General features: G+C 44.4%; 1 protein-coding gene across 7 annotated transcripts in view; it reads left to right on the plus strand.

Moving 5' to 3' along the window:
- Positions 1-25,363, plus strand: part of TUFT1 (tuftelin 1) — a 33,913-nt gene that overhangs the window by 3,061 nt on the left and 5,489 nt on the right. The window contains exons 2-9 of one of the 7 annotated variants that reach the window (XM_014868208.3): positions 11,956-12,030; positions 12,426-12,527; positions 15,057-15,143; positions 15,725-15,814; positions 17,294-17,359; positions 20,444-20,557; positions 23,731-23,859; positions 24,452-24,546. In XM_014868208.3, coding sequence (XP_014723694.1) covers positions 11,956-12,030; positions 12,426-12,527; positions 15,057-15,143; positions 15,725-15,814; positions 17,294-17,359; positions 20,444-20,557; positions 23,731-23,859; positions 24,452-24,546 — 758 coding nt within the window. The remainder of the gene's footprint in view (positions 1-11,955; positions 12,031-12,425; positions 12,528-15,056; positions 15,144-15,724; positions 15,815-17,293; positions 17,360-20,443; positions 20,558-23,730; positions 23,860-24,451; positions 24,547-25,363) is intronic. The other 6 variants (XM_014868209.3, XM_044758742.2, XM_014868210.3 and 3 more) reach the window with 6 other exon arrangements.

Raw genomic sequence — 25,363 nt, forward strand, 5'->3', positions numbered from 1 at the left:
TGTTAGAGTGAAACCTAAGGTGAACTACACGGACTTTGGGTGATTATGATGTGTCAATGTAGGTTCATCCTTGGTAAAAAAAATCTATCATTATGATGAATGATGTAGATAATGGGAGAGGCTATGCATGTGTGGGAGAAGGATACATGGGAAATCTCTGTACCTTCCTGTCAATTTCATTGTCAGCCTAAAACTAGTCTAAAAAATAAAGTCTTTAAAAAAAGAGACAGAATTAACACTCTCAGACTGTTAGAGTAGACATTTTTGGCAAAACTTTTGTTTCAGTTATGTATGTGCATACATATTATGTATGTGTGTACGCATATTGGATTGGGATGTGAAATGCATTTCTTAGGTCAAAAAAGTTTGCAAGCCACTGTAGTAGGTTATACTGGCATGAATAAACCTCAAACACTTTTATTGAACATTCCCATTAAGTTCCTTTGGTTATAAGCAACAGAGAGTGACTCCAGCTAACTTAAGCAGAAGAGGAATTTATTAGAAGGAAAGGGGCAGCTCACAGAGTTTAAGGGAAAGCTTAAAAGGTGCGAAACAATGGAGTTCTGGGGCCTGGGTAGGTGGAAGGACTGAATGGAGGGTTTCTGCTTCTGGGTGAATTGGTTCCAGCTGTTTTAGGTCTTTTTGCCGTTCTGCTCAAGATTCCAGGGAGAGGGTGCCCTTGGCCCCTCGCCCCTTTTAGCCAGGGCAGGCTGGGGTGCCTTGACTGACAGACCCACCAGATTACTCAGTTAAGGAGGGAGATTCTCCAAAGCAAGACCCAAGTGCTGTTAGCGGTGGAGGAGGGTGGAAGCTCTGTGGCGAAAGCAACAGAGGTTCACATTACACTTTGGTTTGGATGATCTCTGATTTTTTTCTTTTTCATTTTAAATCATTTTTTATCGAAGGAATGTATGTGTATTATTTTAAAAAGATGTAATAATATCAAAAGGCTTTTAAAAGAAAATAGCAAGCAGTTCTCTGCCCCAGGAAGTAACCACTTTCAACTCTTCTAGCTCTTTTGTCTGGTGTTTACTGCTGTGTTTCTAAATAGTATGCTTATAGAGGCCGGCCCGGTGGCACAGCTAAGTTCACATGTTCTGCCTTGGTGGCCTGGGGTTCACTGGTTTGGATCCCGGTTGTGGACCTACACACCGCTTGTCAAGCCACGCTGAGGCAGGTGTCCCACATATAAAGTAGAGGAAGATGGGCACGGATGTTAACTCAGGGCTAATTTTCCAAAAAAAAAAAATTTACCGTCTAAATAATATGCTTATAGTGATACTTCTTGATTTAGCAATTTTAGACATCTGTTGACCCTCTGTTGTAGGAATTATAGGAAGATTTATACTTCCACCCCTTACATGCTCCCTTTCTCTTCTCCCATCCTCCCAGTGTAATTACATTACAATTTTTGGCTCAGTTGTGATTTCTGTTAATAGCATTATGGTTAAGAGCCTGGTCCTGGGAATCTGACCCAGTGGGCTGTAGTCAGGGCTCCAGCGTGCGCTTTGCCCAAGAGCACTTGGGTAAATTACTTAATCTCTTCAGTCTTCCTTTCCTCCTCTGTAAAACAGGGGTAATAATTGCACCCTTCTCCTAAGGTTGTTGTGAGGATTAAATAAGATATTACATATGGAATATTAAGCACAGTGCCTGGCCCATGGTAAGTGCCCAGACGTTGGCTATTATTTTCTATTTGGTACTTACTGGTTTAGACTAGACTGTTTTAGCCTCTCCTGGGACCCCTGGCCAAGAGACGGAAGAAGAGTCTGGGAATTCTCTCTGGTCTGGTCAAGCTTTGCTCCTTCTCATTATGTTGACATTTGTTTGTTCTTATCTGTTTCTTTCCTCTGCCGGTGGAGGGTCTTGAGGATGAGAAGGGGCCTGTAGGTAGACCCAGGGTGAAGACCTGAGTAATCTTTGCTAGTCCCAACTCAGCCAGGACTGGTCTTAGAGAGAGTGATGGGCAAGATTCGTATTTTCGCGTCTCCCTCTGGGCTCCTTTCCTTTTCCTCCTTTTCCTGACCTCATGGCCAAGATAGCTAGTGTTCCATGATTCTCTGAGCTGTTTGATAAGGCGATTCCCTTAAGTAATCTATCAGTGTTACCCTTCCTTGGAATATGTGCATGTTTTTCGTTCTCTCTAATTTTTATCTTGATCAGTCCTGGCCAGAAAGGTTCTCTCAATCCCTGGGTGGGTTTGGAGTTTTTTCATCAGCTGCAGTCTGAACCTTTGTCTTTACCCTGGAATAGGTGTTATTCCTTCAAGACCTCAGAAGCTGAATTAGTTTAATTTTAAGTCTTTTTTGAGCCTCATTCCTTTTTTTTTTTTTTTTTTTTACAGATTTTATTTTTTTTCCTTTTTCTCCCCAAAGCCCCCTGGTACATAGTTGTATATTCTTAGTTGTGGGTCCTTCTAGTTGTGGCATGTGGGACGCCGCCTCAGCGTGGTTTGATGAGCAGTGCCATGTCCGCGCCCAAGATTCGAACCAACGAAACAGTGGGCCGCCTGCAGCGGAGCACACGAACTTAACCACTTGGCCACAGGGCCAGCCCCCATTCCTTTTTTTTTAAACTAAAGCTGTGATTTCTTGAAGGCTTACTGTGGACTTTATTTTTTTATAACAGCTTTATTGAGATATAATTTACATACCATACAAATAACCCATTTAAAGTATACAATTTAATATTTTTTTGTATAGTCACAGAGTTGTACAGTCATCAACAGTCAATTTTAGAACATTTTCATCACCCAATAAAGAAATCCTGACCCATTAGCAGTCACTCCCCATATCCCCCTTCCTCCCAGCCCTGGGCAACTACCAGTCTACTTTCTTTCTCTACAATTTGTCTATGCTTTTTTTTTTTTAAGATTTTCTTTTTCCTTTTTCTCCCCAAAGCCCCCCAGTACATAGTTGTGTATTTTTAGTTGTGGGTCCTTCTAGTTGTGGCATGTGGGATGCCACCTCAGCGTGGCTTGATGAGCGGTGCCATGTCGGTGCCCAGGATCTGAACTGGCGAAACCCTGGGCCGCCGAAGCAGAGGGCGCGAACTTAACCACTCTGCCATGTGGCCGGCCCCCAAGGATGATGTTTTTAAGGTTGATCCATGTTGTGACCTGAATCACTTCATTCCTTTTTATGGCTGAATAATATTACGTTGTATGGATATATCATCACATATGTTCATCATGAACAAATGTTGGTGGACATTTGTGTTGTTTCTACTTTTTGTCTATTATGAATAATGCTGCTATGAACATTTGTTTACAAGTTTTTGTATGGACATATATTTTCATTTCTCATGGAGAAAAATACCTAGGTGTGGAATTGCTGGGTCAGAATATTTGCATTTTAAAAGAGGATTCATCTGGAGTCATTGATGCTTACTCAAAAGGAATGAATGAGTTCTAAAATGTTGGAAGCCCTGGCTTTGTGACACCTGGGTGGGGAAGAAACTCCTGGGCAGAGGAACCTTTCAAGTTTGGTGACTGCCTCTTCCTTCCACTCATGAGACCTGCCCTAAGCTCAACCCATAAATTCCTCCTCACACCATTCCATCTCCCCCATTCATTGCCAGTTTCTTACTTTCGCACTACAGCTGATGTCTTCAAGCCTGCCTGGAATTTTGGGAATCCTGGCCTCTGTCAGGGGATCTGGGAAAGGAGGCTTACCCAATCACCAGGCATTTGGTGCCAACATTTGCCCATGTTTCTCCAGGGTGGTGGTGGGGTGAATGTGCACCCAGATGGTTTTGGTTCCAAACGCATGTGCTCAGAGCAAGTGGGAGGAGCTTCCCCACCTGCTGGTAATTATGCCACATGCCTCTTTGGGTCACAGTGCAGTCTTGTGAAATACCTTTGTTTCCTAAGGGTTGGGGAGGTTTAGATGGGGGAATAGGTTTGTGCCAGGGAGGCTGGTCACTCAGATTTAAGCCTGGCCAGCAGTGGTAGGAAGAGGAGAAGAAAATATAGAGTAGAATGGGGATGGATAGATGAAGGAAGAGAAAGGAAATTGTTTTCTAGGATCTGGGGGCATAAAAGCAAAAATCACAAGGCAAAGTTTTCAGAGACTAGAGAGGGGTCAGGGCACTCTGTCTCCTTCAGGGTTGAGAGTCCAGGAGCCCACCTCCCTCTTTGTACACACTCCCACTGTTGTGCCCCAGCGATTTCCTGTGCCAGGTCTCCAGGTAATGAGAAGGGCTGCCCCATTTTAGGGTACTACCCTAAATCCCTTTTTCTCATTTCACCTCTCAATCACCCGAGTCAGGCTTCTGCATAGAGCTTGTCCAGCCCATGCCTCTGGGCAGGTAGCCAGACAAAAAGCAAACACCTGTTTTGTGGCTAATCTGTGGGGAGGAGCTGGAATGATTCTTTGTGTCATACTCAACAAAGGGCCATCTCTGTCCTTGAGAGCCCTGCAGAAGGCAGGACCAAGGGCACTTGAAACCTGCAAGCTGAGTGTGTTGGGAGTCTCAGTTGAGAGAGTAGGCCCCCAGCCACTTCATCTGGCCCTCTTTTTTTTTTTTTTTCTTTCTCCCAGCCTCCTTGTCACTTCCTCCTCCACTGTCCTTGTGTGGCTCTCATTCTAGTAGCAGAGGAAGCCAGTGCTTTGTCCGTATCCCCTTGGATCCCTTTACCACATTTGTGCACACTGGCTCCTGATATGCTTTCCCTCCCAATGGCTAGTATCTGCATCTCTTTTTCAAAGTGGCCCTCTTCTTTGACTTTATTGGGGCTGTCCTCATCCTGGCCTCTTGGGAGCCAGTGTTTCAAGTGACTGACTATTCCCATTTTTCAGAGGGGGGAAATTAAGCTGGCTGCTGCTGCAGTAGTGTATGAGACCACATGTATTTCGGGTGGGAGAGGGGACAGGATTGAGGGACAGAGTGATGGAGGAGTAGGTTATAGGGTGAAGGTGAATTAAGGATGCTGGTTCCCAGCTCAGGGGCAATCTCCACTTCCCTGACTTCCTCTTAGGAAGACCCTTGACACTCACTTGCCACATAGTTCTTGTGGCGCCCCTGTAGCAGCCTGTGGAGTAGGAGCTGGGAAAACATATTTTCCCAAAGATCTTTTCCCATCTTTTCACGTGAGCCTGTGGTGTGAGAACCTCTGGGGCCTCCTGTTTATCTCCTTATCACTTCTCCTTAGCGTCTTGATCTCTAACCCTCAGCTATGTGTTTACCCCCTCCCCGCTCTGTGGAGTGAGTCACAGCTGCAGATTTGTTTGAACAGAGTGGAGAGGCTGCCTATAATTTGGAGGTGGCTGGGCTTCTCCCCAAGAATGTTTATGAGGTTAGAGGCTGCTTACCTTGTGATTAGCACTGTTCCTTTTTCCCTAGAGAACGCTCCACTCCCTATCTTGCCTTTCAGAGTCCCCAGTGGGGATCACCCTGCTAGACATTTTGGGGTATTCCTAAAGTTCCCTGGAGCCTGCTCACAGCCCTGAGGTCACTCCAGCTCCAGAAACAACCAGGGGCACCCAACAGAGAGGGGCCTGGGTTTCCCTCCTTGGCTCTGGGTTGGGCTTGCGGACTGGATTGCAGACTGGATTCTCTGGTTTTGGAGGCTGAGATGCAGAGAGAACCCTAGAGTTATTCACAGGCTCTGTTTAGACAGTTTGTCTCCCCCCAACCCCCACCACCGCTGCAGGCTTTCTAGAGCTCCTTGGGAAAGTAATGCTGTCTCACCTTTGTGCAGTGATTTGTGGTTTGCGAAGCACGTTCGCATTGTTCCTAAATGTAGACAGGGTAGGTGTTATCACTCCCATTTTGCAGGTAGAAGACAGGCCCGGAGAGAGAAAGTGATTTGTTCAAGGATTAATGGATGTTAATGAGACTCAGATCCCACCTCTGACTCCAAGCTTAGTACTTTTCCTTTCCTTCTCTTTATTTACATATTTTATTACAGGAGGCTTGCACAAATACATTTTTTGTTGCTAAAGTTTAAAACACTGTAGAAATATATGGACCGAAAGTCCCTTTACTCCCCTGCCGTTCTGGTTTAGTGTGTATGAATTCAGTGCTTTTCCAGTGTGCTTGCTTTCAAGAAATGCTATGTGGCATGGTGCCTAAGAGCACAGACCCTGGAGCCACAGGGCCTGGGTTTGAATCCTGGCTCTGCCCCTTACTAGTTACATGATCTTGGGCAAAGTACTTAACTTCTGTGCCTCAGTTTTCTCATCCTTAAAATGGGAACATTGGTAATGATACCTACCATATAGCATTTTTCTGAGGATTAAATGAGTTAATACATGTAAAGGACAGGGCCTAATAGATCTTGGCACATAACAATAGCTATACGTACACAGGAGTTGGCAATTACCAATACTCTGAGAAAATATATATGTACTTAAATGAGAAGTCATATATATATATTTTTTTTCTTTTTTAAGATTTTATTTTTCTTTTTTCTCCCCAAAGCCCCTCGGTACATAGTTGTATATTTTTAGATGTGGGTCCTTCTATTTGTGGCATGTGGGATGCTTCCTCAGCATGGCTTGATGAGTGATGCCATGTCTGCGCCCAGGATTCGAACCAGTGAAACCCTGGGCCACCGAAGCAGAGTGCATGAACTTAACCACTCGGCCACAGGGCTGGCCCTGAGAAGTCATATTTTATGAATTAATTCATGACTTGCTTTTTTACACCTAACATATCTTGGAGATCATTTTGAGTCAGTTTGTAGAGGTTTATTTATCAGCATTGTAGTATTTCATAGTGTGAATGTTACCATACTTTATTCACTTACTCACCTACTAGAGAATATTTATGCCGTGTCCAGTTTTTAACTATTGTGAATAGTATTGCTGTCTGCAGTTTTACACGTATCTTTGGCAAATGTCCATGGATTTTTATAGGGCATATGCCTAAAAGTGGAATTACTGAGTCAAAGGGTTTACAGAATATGCAATTTTTAAATTAATGTTGCTTCCAAAAATGCTTTTATAAATTTACCCTCTCTCTAACAATGTATGAGATTACTCTTTTTCCCTGCATCCTCATCAATCCTGGATGGTATCAGTATCTTTAATATTTGACATTCAGTTGATATTTCTACAGGATTAAAAGTCAGTTGCTTTACTGAAAAGCAAGAAAGAAGACTTGCATATTTGGGAAGTTTTAAAGCATAGCGATAAAATGGCCACCTGTGTACTGAACACTCAGCTTAAGAAACAGAACATTACCAATACTTTTGAAGCCCCCGGGGTAACCCTCTGCTTCCTCCACAGAAGTGATCACTGTCTTGAATTTTGTGTTTTTCTTTTTTGTTATAGTTTTCTTATATGTTCAAGTAATATATTGCTTAGTTTGTACTTTGCATACGTGGCATCACCTGTATTCTATAGCTTACTTTTTAACTTAACGTTAATTTTGAGATTCTTTCATGTCGATGCATGTAGCTATAGTTCACATTAGTTCGTTGTACTAATACGTCAGAGTTTATTCATCCATTTTCTTGTCAGTAGACCTTCTGGGTTGTTTCCAGTGTTTTGCCATTGCAAGCAGTGCTCTGTGAACATACTTCTACTCCCCTTATCTTTACACTTCTTTACATCTGTAAGTTTAATGAAGTTCCCCACGAAATGATAACTCATTATTGTTTCAACTTGGATTTCCCTGGTTGCTGGTGAGGTTGAGCATCTTTCATATATCCATTAGTTACTTTTATTTCTTCTTAGAGTTGCCTTTCTTAGCCTTTGCTCATTTTTTTCTTGTTTTCCTTCCTTTTCATGTCTACTTTTTCCAGTATTCCATACTGCTTCTTTAAATTGAACTTCTGAGTTTCTCAAAAGAAAAAGAATTAAGAAAATTCCCTGACCACGTCACTTGGAATTGATGCAGCAAATATATGTGTTTTTTATTGAGTTCATAATAAAATTGTGAGATTTCAGTTGCACATTATTTCTTGACTGTCACCACATAAGTACTCCCCTTCACCCCCTGTGCCCACCCCCCACCCCACTTCCGCTGGTAACCACTGAACTGTTTTCTTTGTCCATGTGTTTGTTTATATTCCACATAGGAGTGAAATCATCTGGTGTTTGTCTTTCTCAGACTGGCTTATTTTGCTTAGCATAATTCCCTCTAGGTCCTTCCATGTTATTGCAAATGGGATGAATTTGTCTTCTTTTCTGGCTGAGTAGTATTCCATTGTATATATATATATATATACCACATCTTCTTTATCCAATCATCGGTCGATGGGCACTTGGGTAGCTTCTATGTCTTGGCTATTGTGAGTAGTGCTGCAACGAACATAGGGGTGCATGTGTTACTTTGGATTGTTGATTTCAGATTGTTTGGGTAGATACCCAGCAGTGGGATAGCTGGGTCATATGGTAGGTTTATTTTTAGTTTTTTGAGAAATCTCCATACTGTTTTCCATGGTGACTGCACCAGTTTGCATTCCCACCAGCAGTGTGTGAGGGTTCCCTTCTCTCCACACCCTCTCCAACATTTGTTATTTTTAGCCTTAGTGATTATAGCCGTTTTAACAGGCATAAGGTGGTATCTTAGTGTAGTTTTGATTGCAGGAAATATTTTTTGAGAACCTACTCTAGACCAGGCACTGGCTAAACAAGCTCTCCACGTCTTCAGGGAGCTTATGATTTGACCGGGGGAGGTGCAGGACTAAGCAGTTATGAAGGAGTAGGGTCACTGTTACAGTGTGGCATGTGTGGAGTGCAGCAGGTACAGGGAGCAGGCTCTGACCGAGGATTGCTAGGGTAGGACCCTCAGAGAAAGGATGCTGAAGCTGAGACTTGAAGGCTGAGTGGGAATTCTCTAAGGAGGCAGGATGGAGGGGATGACCCAGCAGGAGAAAACATGTGCACCTCTGGGAGGGGGAGCACGTATTGCACTGGAAGACATCAAGAGAAAGAGAGACTTGGATTTAGATGCCTTCCTACAGTTGAGTCAGGAAAGTTTGGGATAGTCAGAGCGTAGGGTACAGGTGGGGTACTGGTGAGAGTCAAGACTCTGTGTGGTATAGACAGTGATAGGCCTGATCATGAGGGGATTTTAATGCTATAAGGAGTTTTAAGTTTTTTGTTTGTTTTTTTAAAAAAAGATTCTATTTAACAATAACATACTTATACAAAAGTGCATATATCATAAAAGTACAGTCAAGTAATTTCACTAACTGGACACACTCCTTTAACCAGCATCCAGATCAAGAAACAAAATCGTTACCAGTACCACAGAAGCCCCCTCTTGTCCCCTTCTAGTCATTACCTACCCTTCTCCCTCAAGGGTAACCACTATCCTGACTTAAGGTAACCACTATCCTGGCTTCTAAAGCATATATTGGTTTTGCTTGTTTTTATACTTTTTATCTAAGTGGAATCATATAGTATACTTTTGTGTTAGAATTTTTTTGCTTAACATTTCTTTGAGGTTCATCCATGTTGCATGTACAATAATAGTTCACTCTTTTTCATTGTTGCACAATGTTCCATTGTATGACTATATCACAATTAATTTATCCATTCTACTCTTTTTTTTTTTTTCTTTTGAGGAAGATCAGCCCTGAGCTAACATCTGTCAATCCTCCTCTTTTTGCTGGGGAAGGCTAGCCCTGAGCTAATAACCGTGCCCATCTTCCTCTACTTTATATGTCGGACGCCTGCCACAGCATAGCTTGATGAGCAGTGCCATGTCCGCACCCAGGATCCGAACCGGCAAACCCCAGGCCGCTGAAGCGGAACATGCGCACTTAACCGCTGTGCCACCAGGCCAGCCCTATCCGTTCTACTCTTGATGAACATTTGGGTAATTTCTAGTTTTTGGCTAGAAATTGCCATTATTTCTTTGAGTACTTTTTCAACTTGCCCACTTTCTCCTCTCCATCTGGAGTTCTGATGACATGAATAGATGAGATAGCCTCTCAGGGCCCTATTTCAGCCCAATTGTCTGTGCTCTTCCGGTTAGAATGCCTGGGTTCATGAAATATCCTGGAGTTGATGATCTTCATTGGCTAATAACTCCTTTGTTCTGGCTGAGGGATGCCCCAGCTTTTTCCAACTGCCTCCAAGTATGGGGAGATGGTGTTTTAATCAAAGTACATGCCTGTGTCCTGGGGAAAAAGAGTTGGCAACCACTCTGGCTATTTTGAAATAATTTCTTTCTTTTGTGATGTTCTCCTCACCTAGGTGTCATGCAGCGCTCACTGTACATTCAGAAAAGACTTACCTGTGTTAAGGCCTATGGCAGACAGCAGCCCACAAGGAGTTAACAGTTAGAAGGGGCAATTCCTCATGGAACACACATAACCGAGAGGCGGGTGCCATAGGAGGCCCGTGATGCTGAGGGAGCTCAGGGACGGGAGGGTGTGTTTCCCACAGGATGCAGGGAAGCGGCATGGAAGATGTGGCGTTTGAATGTGAACTCTTGAGGGACTTGCAGATGCCCCAGGTGAAAATGGGAAGAAAGGACTTTTAAGGCAAAGGAAATGATGAGAGCAGAATCACTGAAGTGGGAAAGCATGAGATGTATTGGACCAGGGCAATGAGGAGCAGTAGCAAGACAGGTGAGTTGAGCCAGACCATGGAGAGCCTTAAATGCCACACTAAGGATCTGGCTTTTATTTGGTAAGAATTAAGTGTTTTTTGTAAAATCAGCTACATTGCCAGGATTGGGAAGGCTTAAGGGCCGTGTGATAGTGTCTCCTGTCTTTCCTAAATTGGATTCATTCCAAGAAGTGGGAGGAGGCTGATACTTAAGTGTCTCTCTCTTACGTGGCAGAGAACAACCTCCAGACATTTTCAGTTAATCTTCAACAAAGAAACCCTCACTTGGGTAGTAGTATTCCCATTTTACAGTGAGAACACTGAGAGTTAAGTATCTGACCACAGATTCTGATTTATTTTCCACTAAGTTGCTCTTTCTTGTGTAGGAAGGACTGTTTCCTGCCCAGAGAACCTTCTCCCACCGTGCTGGGCAGTGTCCATCCTTTCTTCCTCCTTTCCTTCCATCAGACATGTGGAAGGTTAGGAGGGTTCCTTAAAACCTGTTAAAGGTAGGATAGTGTTTATATTTCTGGACCTCAAGGCAAAGGATGACCAGACGACGTCAAGGCTACTCTCTTCCTTGGGTAGCTCAGCACCTGTCTTCCCTTCATTGCCTGGGAGAGGCATGTACTCCCTTTCATGCTGTCACAGTATTGAAGCCGAAGGAGCCTTAGAGACACTTAAGCCAAGCCCAGAGTGGCTAGGCCTGTCATCCACCACTACACATAACACAGGTTATTGTCTCTGGTCCACTCTGCATTGCTGACCCTCTCTCAATGGTGTTATATCCCCAAATCTCCAGGCCCCTGCTTTTTCCTCTTACCACATGTTTTTCGCCTTAGGTTTTCTATTTTTCCCACAGTGTGTTTTTTAACCCTTCTTTGAGTTATGAAAAAACCCCTTCTTTTCTTCCTTTGAAATTAGGCTGATATCAAGATAAATACCTACTGTCTAGCCTGCTTTCATTTGGGTAATTTTTAAGTGGTTCATAGAAATAGGCATTTGGATTTAGGTACCCTCCTACAGTTTGGTTCAGGAAAAATATCCCAGTCTTGTAAAGTGCATCAGTCACTTCCTGGTTGGCTGTCAGGTGCAGAAATTCTGGATTGGGGATGGTCTATCCAAGGATGCCCTCTTCAGGGCTAGGGCAAGGGAAGCCCATGCAATGTGCTTTCTGTAATCCGAGGACCAGGGTAGCCCTCTGGAGCTGCACAGAGCAGCATGCTGTGTAGCCTCTGTTGTGGTACAGAGACCGCAGACACATCCTGCCACCCAGGAGTGACCTGATCTTGGGCAAGCTAATGTCACCTCTCCAGACCACAGCTTTCATTGTCCATGAAAGGATGATAATAAGGCCCACTCCACAGGGCTGGCAAAAGTGCACCTATACCAGGAGTAGACTGTAAAGGTAAGGGATTGTTGTTGCTGTCATTGTCATTATCAGGGCAGCGTGGACATTCTCAGGCTGACTCTCCAGAGTGAACTGACAGGAGATGAACTTGAACACATAGCCCAGAAGGTATCAAGGTTTCTGGTGGGGTGAGGGCCCCTCCCCTCAGCCAGTTCTTCCTTGCTGCTGACCCCTCCTCCAGTGCTGCCTGGAGCCTTCTCTGCTGCTGCTCGGGAGCATCTCCTTTCAGACACACCCAGCTGACCTCAGCATTGTGCGTTGCTTTGGGGGATGGTGAGACCCCCCACTAAAATTAAAACTAACCTCATTCTACTAATTTTCCCCATCTGGTGTTCTTGCTGCAGTGTGGCTTCTGGTAGAGGTTCTGAAATGAATTTTTGGAGGGGAAAATCAGACTAACCATTCACGTTTTTTGAGGAGCAAGTCTTCTGCATTTGTTGAGGGCTAGAAGTTCTGGGCTTGTCATATGATTTCTGACCCACTTCTCTCTCTCTTTCTGGCAGGCGGGCAGGAAGACCTATGCTATGGTGTCAGGCCGCTCAACCAGTCATTCTCTGGCCTCAGAGCTGGTGGAATCCAACGACGGACATGAGGAGATCATTAAGGTAAGCTTAGTTCACCTCCACTTTTTCTCCCTCCTCTCTTTCTCCCTGGAGGACCAGGGTAGCCCTCTGGAGCTGCACAGAGCAGCATGCTGTGTAGCCTCTGTTGTGGTACAGAGACCGCAGACACATCCTGCCACCCAGGAGTGACCTGATCTTGGGCAAGCTAATGTCACCTCTCCAGACCACAGCTTTCATTGTCCGTGAAAGGATGATAATAAGGCCCTCTCCACAGGGCTGGCAAAAGTGCACCTATACCAGGAGTAGACTGTAAAAGTAAGGGATTGTTGTTGCGAGAAGGAGCAGCTGACTTTGCCAGAGGGAGCTTGTGGTTTGATTAGGAAGAACCAGACCTCCGATGCTAATTCCTGGAAAGATCTTAATTAGCAGCAGGAGAGCACAGTCAGTCTGTGGGGACTTTGCTGCAACCCAGTCCCAGGCATAGAGATTGATGGGATGACCTTTCTAGGTGCCTATCCACTGTCTATGTTTAGCTGCTGGAGATTGTGGCGACAGATAGGAGGTGTGTTTATGGAACTTCTTTTTAAAAGTTAAAACAATTTCTATTTCTTTCTTTTTTTTTTTTGAGGAAGATTAGCCCTGAGCTAACATCTGCTGCCAATCCTCCTCTTTTTGCTGAGGAAGACTGGCCCTCAGCTAACATCCATGCCCATCTTCCTCTACTTTCTATGTGGGACGCCTACCACAGCATGGCTTGCCAAGTGGTGCCATGTCCACACTCGGAATCCAAACCGCGAACCCTGGGCTGCTGAAGTGGAACACGTGAACTCAACCACTGCACCACTGGGCCAGCCCCTGTTATTTCTTTTTTAAAAGCGGATTTTTGAGATATAATTTGCATACCCTATAGTTGGCTCAGTTAAAGTGTACCATTCAGTGGTTTTTAGTATATTCACAGAGTTGTGCAATCATCACCACTATTAATTCCAGAATATTTTCAGTCATTCCTTCCAATCCTGACAATCACCAATCTACTTTCTGGATTGTTTCCACTTTTTGGCTATTATGAATAATGATGCTATGAATATTCATATACAAGTTTTTGAGTAAACATATGTTTTCAATTCTCTTGGTATATACCTAAGACTGGGATTGCTAGGTCATATGGTAACTTTATGTATAATCTTTTGAGGAACTACCAGACTTTGTTCCAAAGCATCTGCTCCATTTTACATTCCTCCCAGGAGTGTATGAGGGTTCCAATTTCTCTACAGCCTCACCAACACTTATTATTATCCAGTCTTTTGGATTAGAGCCATCCTAGTGAATGTGAAGTGGTATCTTATTGAGGTTTTAGTTTTAATTTCCCTAATGGCATCTTTTTATGTGCTTATTGCCCATTTGTGTATCTTCTTTGGAGAAATATTTATTCAAATCCTTTGTCCATTTGAAAATTCAATTGCATTCTTGAGATGTAAGGGTTCCTTATATATTCTGCATACTAGATCCTTCTCAGATATATGATTTGGAAATGTTTAAAAGTTTTGTTCTCATTATGTGAGTTTTTCCTTCTTTCTTTCTTCATTTTTTTTACTCTTTTTTTTTTTTTTTTGGTAAAGATTGGCAGCTGAGCTAACAACTTGCCAATCTTTTTTTTTTGCTTTTTCTCCCCAAATCCCCCCAGTAGATAGTTGTATACTTTTAGTTGTGGGTCTTTCCAGTTGTGGCATGTGGGATGCTGCCTCAACATGGCTTGATGAGCGGTGCCATGTCCACATCCAGGATCCAAACCGGTGAAACCCTGGGCCGCTGAAGCAGAGTGCGCGAACTTAACCGCTCAGCCATGGGGCTGGCCCCCTTTTTTACTTTCTTTATGATGTCAGTTTGAAACAAAAGTTTTTAATTTGATGAACTCCAATTTATGTATTTTTTTCTTTGGTTGCTTGTGCTTTGGTGTTGTATCTAAGAAGTCTTTGCCTAACCTAAGGTCACAAAGATTTATTCCTGTATTTTCTTCAGAGAGTTAAGAGTTTTAGCTCTTCGAATAGGTCTGGAATCCGTTTTGGATAAATTTTTGTGTATGGTGTGAGGAAGGGATCCAACTTCATTATTTTGCATGTGGATATCCATTTTTAACAACATCATTTGTTGGAAAGACTGTTCTTCCCCCATTGAATTATCTTGGCACCCTTGTCAAAAACAGTTGAGTGTATTTTTATTGTATTGAGCCCTGCCCGGTGGTGTAGCAGTTAAGCTCACGCACTCTGCTTTGGCAGCCTGGGGTTCACTGGTTCAGATCCTGGGCGTGGCCCTACACACTGCTTATCAAGCCATGCTGTGGCAGGTGTCCCACATATAAAATAGAGAAAGATGGACACAGATGTTAGCTCAGGGCCAGTCTTCCTCAGCAAAAAGAGGAGGATTGGTGGTGAATGTTAGCTCAGGGCTAATTTTCTTCTTTAAAAAGGCAGTAACAGTTTACTCTCCCATCAGCAGTGTATGAGGCTGCCTGTGTGGAATTAATTTAACTAGAGATTTCTTAACTAAACAGTGTTGTTTTCCTTAATTCAGGTGTACTTGAAGGGGAGGTCTGGAGACAAGATGATCCATGAGAAGAATATTAACCAGCTGAAGAGTGAGGTCCAGTACATCCAGGAGGTGGGCACCCCATCCCTCTGTGGAAGTGACCTAGGTCATTTCTCTAAACCTCAGACTTTTTTGGCTTCCTTCTTTTCTTGGTTCCAGTTTTTCTCCCTTCTGCTCCCTTTGTGTCTCCAAAGTGCCACCATGCCCCTTAATGTGTCAAACATTATTTTTTACCCTTCCATTAATACCAATCCATTAATCAACAAGTACTTATTAAATACCATATGCCTAGGACTATCCCCCAGCCATCCTATCTAAATTGCCAGCCTTGCTTCTCCAGCTTTTCCTACCTCTCACCCTGGCTCATGTTTCTCCTTGGCACTTGTCACCATATAACATATTACATGTTTTATTTGTATTTTGTGTTGTGTGTCTCCCCAGCTAGAATGTTAGCTCCACAGTGCAGGGGTTTTGTTTATTTTGTTGCTTGTGTAGGAGGGACTGGCCTGCAGCCCTACTTGACTAGGGTCCCTCCTTCCCCCAGCCAATGCTTAGAACTGCACCTGACTCATAGGAGTGCAGGTTGGGGATGGTGAGTTGATGTGCTCTTCTTCCCTATCCCAAAGTTAAAGCTTCTCACCCTCCCCTCCCAGGCCAGGAACTGCCTGCAGAAGCTCCGGGAGGATATAAGTAGCAAGCTCGACAGGGATCCAGGAGGTTCTTTCCATGAACAGGAGATACAGGTAATAGGAAATGATCCATGGTTGGGTCCCCACTGAGGAGGTGGGGTTGTGCCGGGCAGTCCCATTTACCAGTCACCCAGTGGGTGCTGAGTCTAACATCACTGCCAGGAAAGGAGAGAATAGAGGTGGTGCTGGCTTCTCTGAGCACTTACAACCTTGTTAGGGCTCTCCAGCAGATGGGCTCTTGGATTTCCACATAGCAGCCTCTGTATAAGTACACCTGTTCCTAAAACACTGTACAAAAACTGAATTTATGTAAATAAGATTATTGTTAAGCTATTGACAAAACTTATCTATAAGGATTCTGTGTTCAATCTTTTTGTAATATAAAGTCTTATAAAGCAGACAATCACCTATAAATCCAAACTTCTCATAAGTTGATCTTGCTTCATTTGAGTGATACCTGCAGTGTAAGTTGGAAGTCTTGGTCCTTGTCTGTTATTTAGCTCTTGTATATATAGCTGTCTCTACCCTGCGGTGGGACACTCCTCAAGGTTAGGGTTCGCCTCCCATCTCTATATCCCCACACCCAGCACAGGGTCTGGGATGCAGAAGGTCATCAGGAAATGTTTGTTAGACTGAATTGACTGGAGAAGGCTTCTTGGGATGCATAATCCTGGGATTCTGCTTTTCAGCTTTTCTAAAATTTGAGGATAGAAATGTCCTCAAAGCAGAACTGTTTCTTCCATGACTTCACCCTCATCCTCCTTTAGATTCTGAGCTGTATCTCGTTCATTTGCATTTGGTTTGGGTGGAGTGGTCTTCGTCCCCCTCGCCCCTGCTCTCATTCTCCTGAGGGGAACAGTGACCTAGCAGCTGGTGCCAGCAAAGTTCCTCTTTGGCTTGGGTTTGTACTAGGCTTGTGTGGCAGATTCCCTGTAATTTTCATTTTGCTTTGGCTGAAGGTAGGACTTGCACTGCCTGAGCTCACATCTGGCTGGTGGAGCTGCTTTGTCAGGTGACTGAAGAAACTCATGTGCTCGGAGACTGGCCCCAAGTCCAGGCCCCTTGTTTCCACAAACCAGCAGTCATGTGATAAATAATTAGGCTTTGGGTTGGAAAGAATTGCAGCAAATGCTGCTTCCTCTTTTGATTTACACTTTGTAAACATTGTCAGGATCCCTGAGGGGCAAGGGAGACTGTGACGGGCAGCTGCTTGCTTTCCCTGATCTGGGAGGAGTGAGCCTGCGTATTTTCCAGTCTGCTGAAAGGTTTTAGCTGAAGTTACCCTCATCCTCCCTACAAGGCTAGAGTGTTCCCTCTCAAGGCCACACATGTTTCTCCACTCGCTCTCCGTTCCATGTTCCCACAGAACACTGGAAGTCCTTTTCCCCTTTTCTTCTTCTTCCTCTCTCTGCTCCCCTGCCGCCTTCTCTCTCTCTCTCTTTCTTTCTAAAATTTGAGATCTCAGGAGAATAATATTTCGAAGTTGGTTGCTTGGGACTGTTTTAACCACCAGTTTTATTTTTCTTTGAACAGGTGGTGCTAGAAAAGCCAAACGGCTTGAGTCAGAGTCCCACGACCCTGTGTAGCAGCCCGCCTGAGGTAGGTGACAGGGAAAACAGTGGTAACTGCTACTTAGCAAGGAGGCAGGAGATCCTGCTCCCTCATCCCTTTGGTTATTGCTTCCTCTCTCTCGCCAAATGTCAGAGTAGTACTTACTGGCTGTAAACATTCAAATAATGGAGAAACATATACAGCAGAAACTCTTCTTCCCCAATCCCACTCCTTGGAAGTACCCACTGTTGACAGATTGAAGCGGGTGGACCCTTTAGAGTGGCGCTTCTCAGCCTTCACTGCCGGCTCGAGTGGCCTTGGAAGCTTTCAAGGACATGGTGCCTGTGAGCCAGCCCCAGAGACGGTTATTTAATTGGGCTGAGATGTGACCGGGGCATCAAGACTTTTAAAAGCTCTTCAGGTGATTTTAATGTAACCAGAGTTGAGTACCAATATTCTAGAGTGTTTTCCTATACACAGGCAACCATATTTAACTACCCTACATATATATATTGATATATACACGTCCCATATGTACATGTATCAATGTATGTATATAATATACACCCATTTTTCACAAATACGGGATCATGATAAATACCTTATTCCTTGCTTGTTTTTTTGTTTTTTTAAACTGAAGCCTATACTAGCCTTCTTTCCAGGTTAGTACATGTGGATCCACCTCATTCTTTTGAGTAATGACGTAGTATTTCCTGCCATGGCTGTACTTTTTTTTTTTTCCACTTTCTTCTATAGATTTAATGAGGTATAATTGACAAATAACATGGCTGTACTTTTTAAAAAATGACATTTGTTACTATATTTTTTGTGATTATTTGGTAATATAAGATATGCTTATTGTAGAAAATTTGGAAAATTCAGAAACACAGAAAAGTGAAAGAAAAAATATCAATTGTAATTTACCCAGAGAGAAAACACAGTTTGGTGAAACTTCCTTTGTCTTTCCTTCAGTGCAAATATATACTTACAATACTGAGATTATACTGTATATAGCATTTCTTTGTATTTGTTTCTTTGCTTGGGTGGGTATTTTTTTGGATTGGATATTTTTGTTTTGTTTTATTTTTTTGTGTGGGACAAAGATTAGCCTTGAGCTAACATCAGTTGCCAATCTTCCTCTTTTTTCGCTTGAGGAAGACCAGCCCTGAGCTAATATTGTGCCAGTCCTCCTCCGCTTTATATGTGGATTGCTGCTGCAGCAGGGCTGATGAGTGGTGTAGGTCTGTGCCTGGGATCCGAGCCTGTGAACCAGGGCTGCTGAAGCAGAGCATGCTGAACTTAATCACTGTGCCACGGGGCCAGTCCCTGGATTGGGCTTTTTGGCCATCAAGTGCAGAGTTGAATCAGACCTACACATCAGTTCAGGGCACATTATCATCGTTGGTCTCATGAAGGCCTCTCACTGGTTTTACTTTTTTTTCCCTCTCCCCTCCTCCACTAAAAGGTACTCACTCTAATATATTTAATATATCATTTAAATATGCCTATGACATATGTTTTCAGTTTTCATAATGGGCTTGTGCTATATTTCTGTTTTTTCTTTTTTAATCCAACACCTATTTTTAGGTTCTATCTACGTTGTTGTGTTAAAATCTAGTTTGTTGTTTCTAACTCCTACATGTAAAGTTTTATAACTCCGTTATTTCTCTTCATACTATATCAATGCAGATTTTCCATGTCACTATATAGTCTTATGAGAACATCATTTGAAATAAACATAATAGCTATGCTCCCGGGGCCTTCTAGGTCATTCTCCGCTGCCCAGCAGCATAGGTCTGGACATAGGGGAGCTATAACCTATTGACGGCTAGACTGGGAATGTTGTGATTCTACCCCTCACTTTAGTTTTGCAGTTTGGATTTTTTTCTTCTCCTGAATCACCATATTTGGCAAATATGCTGTTGGCAACAAGTTATAACAACCCCTGGTGTTATCTGTTCAGCCTCTTTCTTCTCACAAGCTCCAAGCCCTACCGGCTATTATCTTACTTATTTTTGAAGCAGCCTGTAAGGCAGGGCGTGAGGAGGCATCTTCTCACGGTTCACAGAAAAAGAAATGAAGGCCCACGGGACTCAGTAATGACCCAGTGACTGGGACCCTGTCACCCTCCCCCTCATTAAGAGCTCTGTGCTCTGGTTTGAAGGTTTTGCTGCTTCCCACTGTGCAAGACGGGGAGATTTTTCTGTCAGGCTCACAGGAAGCTGGTAACTGAAGTATCTCGTACCTGTTCAGCAGAGATGGGGGCGAGACCCTACTTGCCAGCTCAGCCCTAACCACCAACCCACGATTGGGTGTGTCTTGGAGAGAGACTCATAGTAACCTTGTTGAGACACCTTTGCCTACATCAAATCAGATTCCTGGACTTACTGGGTGCCTTTGTCCTAAACCTGCCCGTCCATCGCTAACCCTTTATGTGCCAATCTCTGTGCTAGGTGCAGAGAACAACGAAAGATGTGCCTTTGGGATGCGCCCCTTGTGATGGGTGTGGCACAGTCCCTGCCCCTGGGGAACGTGGTCCCTGCTCTCAGAGAGCTTGGGTCTGAGGGCCACACACATGAGGACAGCATAAACCTGTCTGGTTTTTTTGTTTTTCTTTTTAAAGATTTTACTTTTCCTTTTTTTCTCCCAAAGACCCCCGGTACATAGTTGTGTATATTTTTAGTTGTGTGTCCCTCTAGGTGTGGCATGTGGGACGCCACCTCAATGTTGCTTAATGAGCGGTGCCATGTCTGCGCCCAGGATTCGAACTGGTGAAACCTTGGGCCACCAAAGCAGAGCGTGCAAACTTAACCACTCGGCCACAGGGCCGGCCCCTAAACCTGTCTGTTAATCAGTCAGTTGATACATGTATAGAAATTACTGAGTGTGTCCTAAAATAATCGGGTGATTTGATGCTAGTTGAGTTCTTTAGGGTATGAAGAGAAGAGAGTATTTCCGTATGAATAATTCAGAACTCCTGAGTGTGTAAGACTAACTCTCCCCTTGATGTGAATTCTTTAGGGAGGGTGGTCTGGACAAGATGGTCTAAACAAGTATGCATGTTGAGGGGACCTTCTCTTACCCAGTTACAAACATATTGGCTTCACCTTGTCTTCCCTGCTCTGGCTTTAGGCGGACATCTGTATAAATGAAGATGTTGAGAGCTTGAGGAAGACTGTGCAGGACTTGCTTGCTAAGCTACAGGAGGCTGAGCGGCAGCACGAGTCAGACCGTGTGGCTTTTGAGGTGAGATGTGGGATTTAGGGAGAAGGTACCCTAAGGGTTCAGCCACTGGATACAGGCGCCAGTGACTTTCTCGGTATAGACTTCCCATCTTTCTGGCTGGGTGCCATCAACGGAAAGGCGAGGCTTTGAGGCCTAGGGCACTTCCTATCTGCTGTTCCCCCTTCTGGATATTTACAGTTTTTGCTGTCCAAGGCTAGCCCATAGTTTGAAAGTCAGCTTTTGATCCTCTGCTCTACTGTAGTTGAGCAGTGGTGCTGGTCTGGGATAGCAGGTAATTCAGAAGTCATTTCTTTAAGTACCACAGTAAGAATTACTGGGCTCTAGGCACCAAGGCAAGGACTGTTGCTGTCAAGTTCACCACTGCATCCCCTGTGTCTGGCACAATACCTGGTATGAGGTGGGCTCCTTGTAAGTGTGGACTGAATGAATCTGTGTGGTCATAGAAAGAATTGTACCCATGAATCAGATGACTTTAGATATGTCCTTGGCTTTGTGATCTTGAAAGTGTATCTCAGTTATTGTTATAAAAGAAATACTAGATTATCATAGAAGATTAAAAAAATACAAAAGTCTATACAGAGAGAGTGAAAGCGCCCCAGTATTAAGTGTGATGTCTTCTATACTTTCCGGAAAATTCTTTGAGTATAAAATGAGGTACATTGGGCAAACACTGGGCATTTGTTTTAACTAGTCTGTGTAAGATTAACCATCTGTTATCTGCTGTTGTTCACCCACATGGAAAGTATTTTTTATGTCATAAATATGTAATGACAGGATTATCTCCTGCCCAGGCATGCCAGGAGCTGGCGAAGAGAGTAAGGCCAGCCTGAACTCTTTTTTTTCATGGAACTAAGAGAATTTTGAGAGGAAGATTGAGGGTGAGGAAGAAGGGCGCTGAGCAGGATCAACTGCCTACAGAGTAGTTGAAGTCTTATTTGCGCAAGTAGAGCCTCCCTCAGCATGTTTCAACTTTTGTAAAAAGGGATCATGAAATATATCTCACAAGTTTGGTGTGCGAATTGAGTGAGATAATATATGTAAATATATTCATTACTCTAAAGGGTTTTGGAAACATAAGATGTCCTGTATTTTTCTTAGTGGTCAATTTAACAAGAGGGGTAAATAGTTTGGACTTGAGGTAATACTAAGATTAGTTTGGTCTCAGAACTAGAAAGCTGTACAGTGAAGGAGTCAGCTGCATATATTTCAGATTCTACAGTTTGGATAGTTTGGTCGGCGATGTATCTGCTTGGCGACCAGCTACTCCCTACTTTCTTGGAGCAGAACAGGAGGATGGGAAGGTTGAGGCTGTAGCACCAACCCGACTGTGAATTTTGGAAAGAAATTTCAGCATCGAGGGGTATTATAAAGTACGGGTCAGTTTCGGCTACACACAGAAGGCTCTGCTAACCCTGGGTTTCAAAGCTTGAGTAAGTGTCCTGAGTAAAACCTGAGGCCAGAAGGCTCCTGACATGTAGTCACATGCCCACAGGTTCTTAGAAGGGGCTGCCTTTCAACCCCATGGTCTGTAGCACCCACCCGTGATAGGAGGTGCGCTCTGGGCTGTTCCTGCTGGTGGGGTGTTTGGCACAGCCTCTTGTGATTAAGAGGGTCCTTTAGGGCAGGGCTGGATGGAGCTACAGGGACAGGTGTGGCAGGGGAGGGTGTTTTTTCCCGTGATCTTACGGCAGGGTGGGTCAGGATCAGTCCATGGCCCGTTAACGCTGTGCTCTGAGCACACCTCAGCCTAGGTGCTGTGTTTATGTACAGAAATGAGAGGCCTTGTTTTTAAGTTCCTGCTCATGGGGCTGGCCTGTTCCAGGATAAAATGAGACATTTGAAGACTTTTCTTAGAGTGTCCTAGTGAATTACACTCTCCGGTCTACTTTTCTGAACCTGGGGGTAGGAAGGGCAAGATTGTCAATTACCTGAAAACCTGCTATTAAGCTTGGGTTTCTCGTTCCACTGGCTTCTTGCTGTCAGGAAGGATTTGCAGCGAGTTTGCTGTGGAGAGGGCTAGTGTGCAGCATGGACACGTCCCATTACACATCATCTTTGTGCTTTGCTTTCTCCTCCTTGATTCTGACTTTGGGAGGAGCCAGACAAACTGGCTGCTGGTGTTGTGTTTTCCCAGGGCTGGTTAGACTTTCTAGAGGTTACCTGGATTCTTTTTTAGTCAGTGACTGGGGAGTCAGTGTGGGGTAACTGGGAAGCATTGAAATGGATGATGCAGCAGCTGATTCTAGCATTGCCTCTGTCATTCACTAGTTGTGTAACTTTGAATAGGTCAGTTGACCTTTAGTTGTGAAAGGGGAGGGTTGGTCTAGATGAACATCAGTTCCGTTCATGACTTTATGGAGCAGTGACTGTGTGCTGGCTACTGTGCTGAGCTCTGGAAATGTAGTGGTGCCCAAAGTCTCTGCCGTCATGAAGCTGACGGTCTACAGGGAGGTGCACACAGGCGACCAGGCAAAATCTGCTCAGTGGTGGAGGAGGGAAGAGCCATGTGTCCTCTGCGGGCTCCTCACCTAGGCTTGGAGGCTCCTTGGAAGGAGTGTCTAAGCTGAGACCTGAAGGATAATGAGTTGGCAAAATGCATGCGGAGGAAAGAAGGCCAGTTCTTACTTTACTTTTTCATTCTAAAATTCTCCTTCTTTCCTTTCCAAATTGGCTTATCATCTTAAATAAAAAACATTCTTCCTGGTGTTTAGTACCCCTCCAGGTGCCAGTTTGGCCTTGTATGCAGGCTGCGATATTGTTTGAAGTGAGGGCAAAGAAGAGTGGGGAAACAGAAGGAAGGACGTGGAGATAGCCTCTCCTGGATTCTTTGCATTTGCATTAGTAGGAAAGCCACAATGCTGGGTTCAGCTTGGGTGGCACTGGAGGCCTGGTGAGGATGTTGAAGTCAGCCCTCTGGAAAGTGGTACTTGTGGGTTGCAGGTGTCACTCTAAAGTAAAGCTCAGTTCACACTGTGCCAGTTAACCCCGGAAATAGAGTTAATCTGCTAGTCCCCTGAGTGGTCCCAGAACAGTGAATGGGAGATGGTGCACTCATCAGAGTTGCCTGCCTTCTCCCATCACTGCACCCAGATTTCTAGGTTCTTTTCTAAGGGTTTTATCCACATCTGCTCTTTTCTTCCCCCAACTTCACACATCCCCATCCTGTGTCTTAGGTCACACTCAGTCAGTACCAGAGAGAAGCAGAACAGAGTCGTGTGGCCCTTCAGAGAGTGGAGGACAGAGCAGAGCAGAAAGAGGCGGAAGTTGGAGAGTTGCAGAGGCGCTTGCTAGGAATGGAGACGGTAACCTCTGAAGTCTTGCTCTTCAGCGCCTAGACTGCTGGGCCAGAAGGTGCCCCGGGATTGACTGAGATGGTTGTGGAAGCTCTTCTTTTCTGAGCGGCTCCAGAAAAGCACACTTTACAGCTTCCTTTGGCAAATATCTTTGGGTACCTTTTAGTCCTTAAGGAATGGGACTGTCTTTCTCTCATCTAACTTCAGCCATTGCTAACCAGAGTCGAACCCATTTCCATTTTAGTCCGATTCTTGTACATCTGCCCTTTATGGGCTTTTGAAGGCTGTTTTTAAGGAACCACGCAGCCTGGTTTCTTGGGGATTGGCAGCCGTAGCTGGCAGGTGGGCCTGGATAACACAGGACCAGGCTCTCCTCCACCCAGGCAGCTGGGTGAGGCTGGGAAGTTTCTCTGTGCTGAGGGTGGGAAGGGTTATCCCTGACAGGGGAGGGCGCCCCATCAAACCAGCTTGGCTTGTTGCTTTTTGGCAGGTGTCCCAGGCCCAGTAGGGGCTGAGTCCCAGCCCTAGTGCCCATTTCATCCCAAATGCAGAAACTGTTGCCATTTCTTGATTCTAGATTTTCTTTCTTTGGCCCGTCCAGGAGCATCAGGCCTTACTGGCGAAAGTCAAGGAAGGTGAGACAGCCCTGGAGGAACTTCGGAGCAAGAATGTTGACTGCCAAGCAGAACAAGAAAAGTAAGAGCCCTTGTTCACTATGAAGTTGGGGTGCAGGGAGGGGAGGGTGGGCCATGCAGCCTGCAGCTCCCATGGTGGCCAGACCTGGAGAGGAAGCTGGTGCTGATGTCAGATCTTCCAGCTCTGACTCACAGTGTGCCTGCTCAGGGTGGGGCCCTGCCCAGGGAGATACTGTTTGGGAGACTGCCATCTCCGGGGAGTTCATTTTCTGTGGAGTAATAACCTAAAGCAAAGGCTTTCACAGTTTTAGAGCTAAGGTCAAGTGAGAGCTGGTAAAGCCTTGGCCGTTGCAGCACCTCCTTCCACGGGTTGTTACACTGGATGTGAGTGTGATATTATGGCACCACAGTCTTCTCCCCCCAAAACAAAAACCGACTATAAACTACTTGAGGGTAAAATTGAATAACTTCCTCACAAGTTGTGTTGGTGAAAAATACAGCAGCCATCTCCGTGAAGAGATACTGAACTTCCTTTTACTTGAAGCAACTCAGAAACTGAGAACCACCTGTCAGCAGTAATAGATAGGAGATCTCTGAAATCCTTTCTACTCCAGAGTTAGAGGGTTTTGCAAATTCCCTCTGATTAGAGGGGATGAGAGGCCGCAGACCAGTGAAACGTACATGCAAAGATTGGGTCATCCTGGACCTTCATGAATTCGGAAAACGAATTTGGAAATTCTTTATGCCATTGGCAATTAATAAATAAGATCTGGAATGGTGAATCAAATTTAACAGCATGTTGGATCTGGTCTTCATTGTATATGTTGGACTTTTTCAAGTTCAATAGACGTTATCTGAAGGGCCTTCTAAGGAATTCC

Source organism: Equus asinus, chromosome 25, assembly GCF_041296235.1.
Source record: "Equus asinus isolate D_3611 breed Donkey chromosome 25, EquAss-T2T_v2, whole genome shotgun sequence".
Taxonomy (NCBI): Eukaryota; Metazoa; Chordata; class Mammalia; order Perissodactyla; family Equidae; genus Equus; species Equus asinus.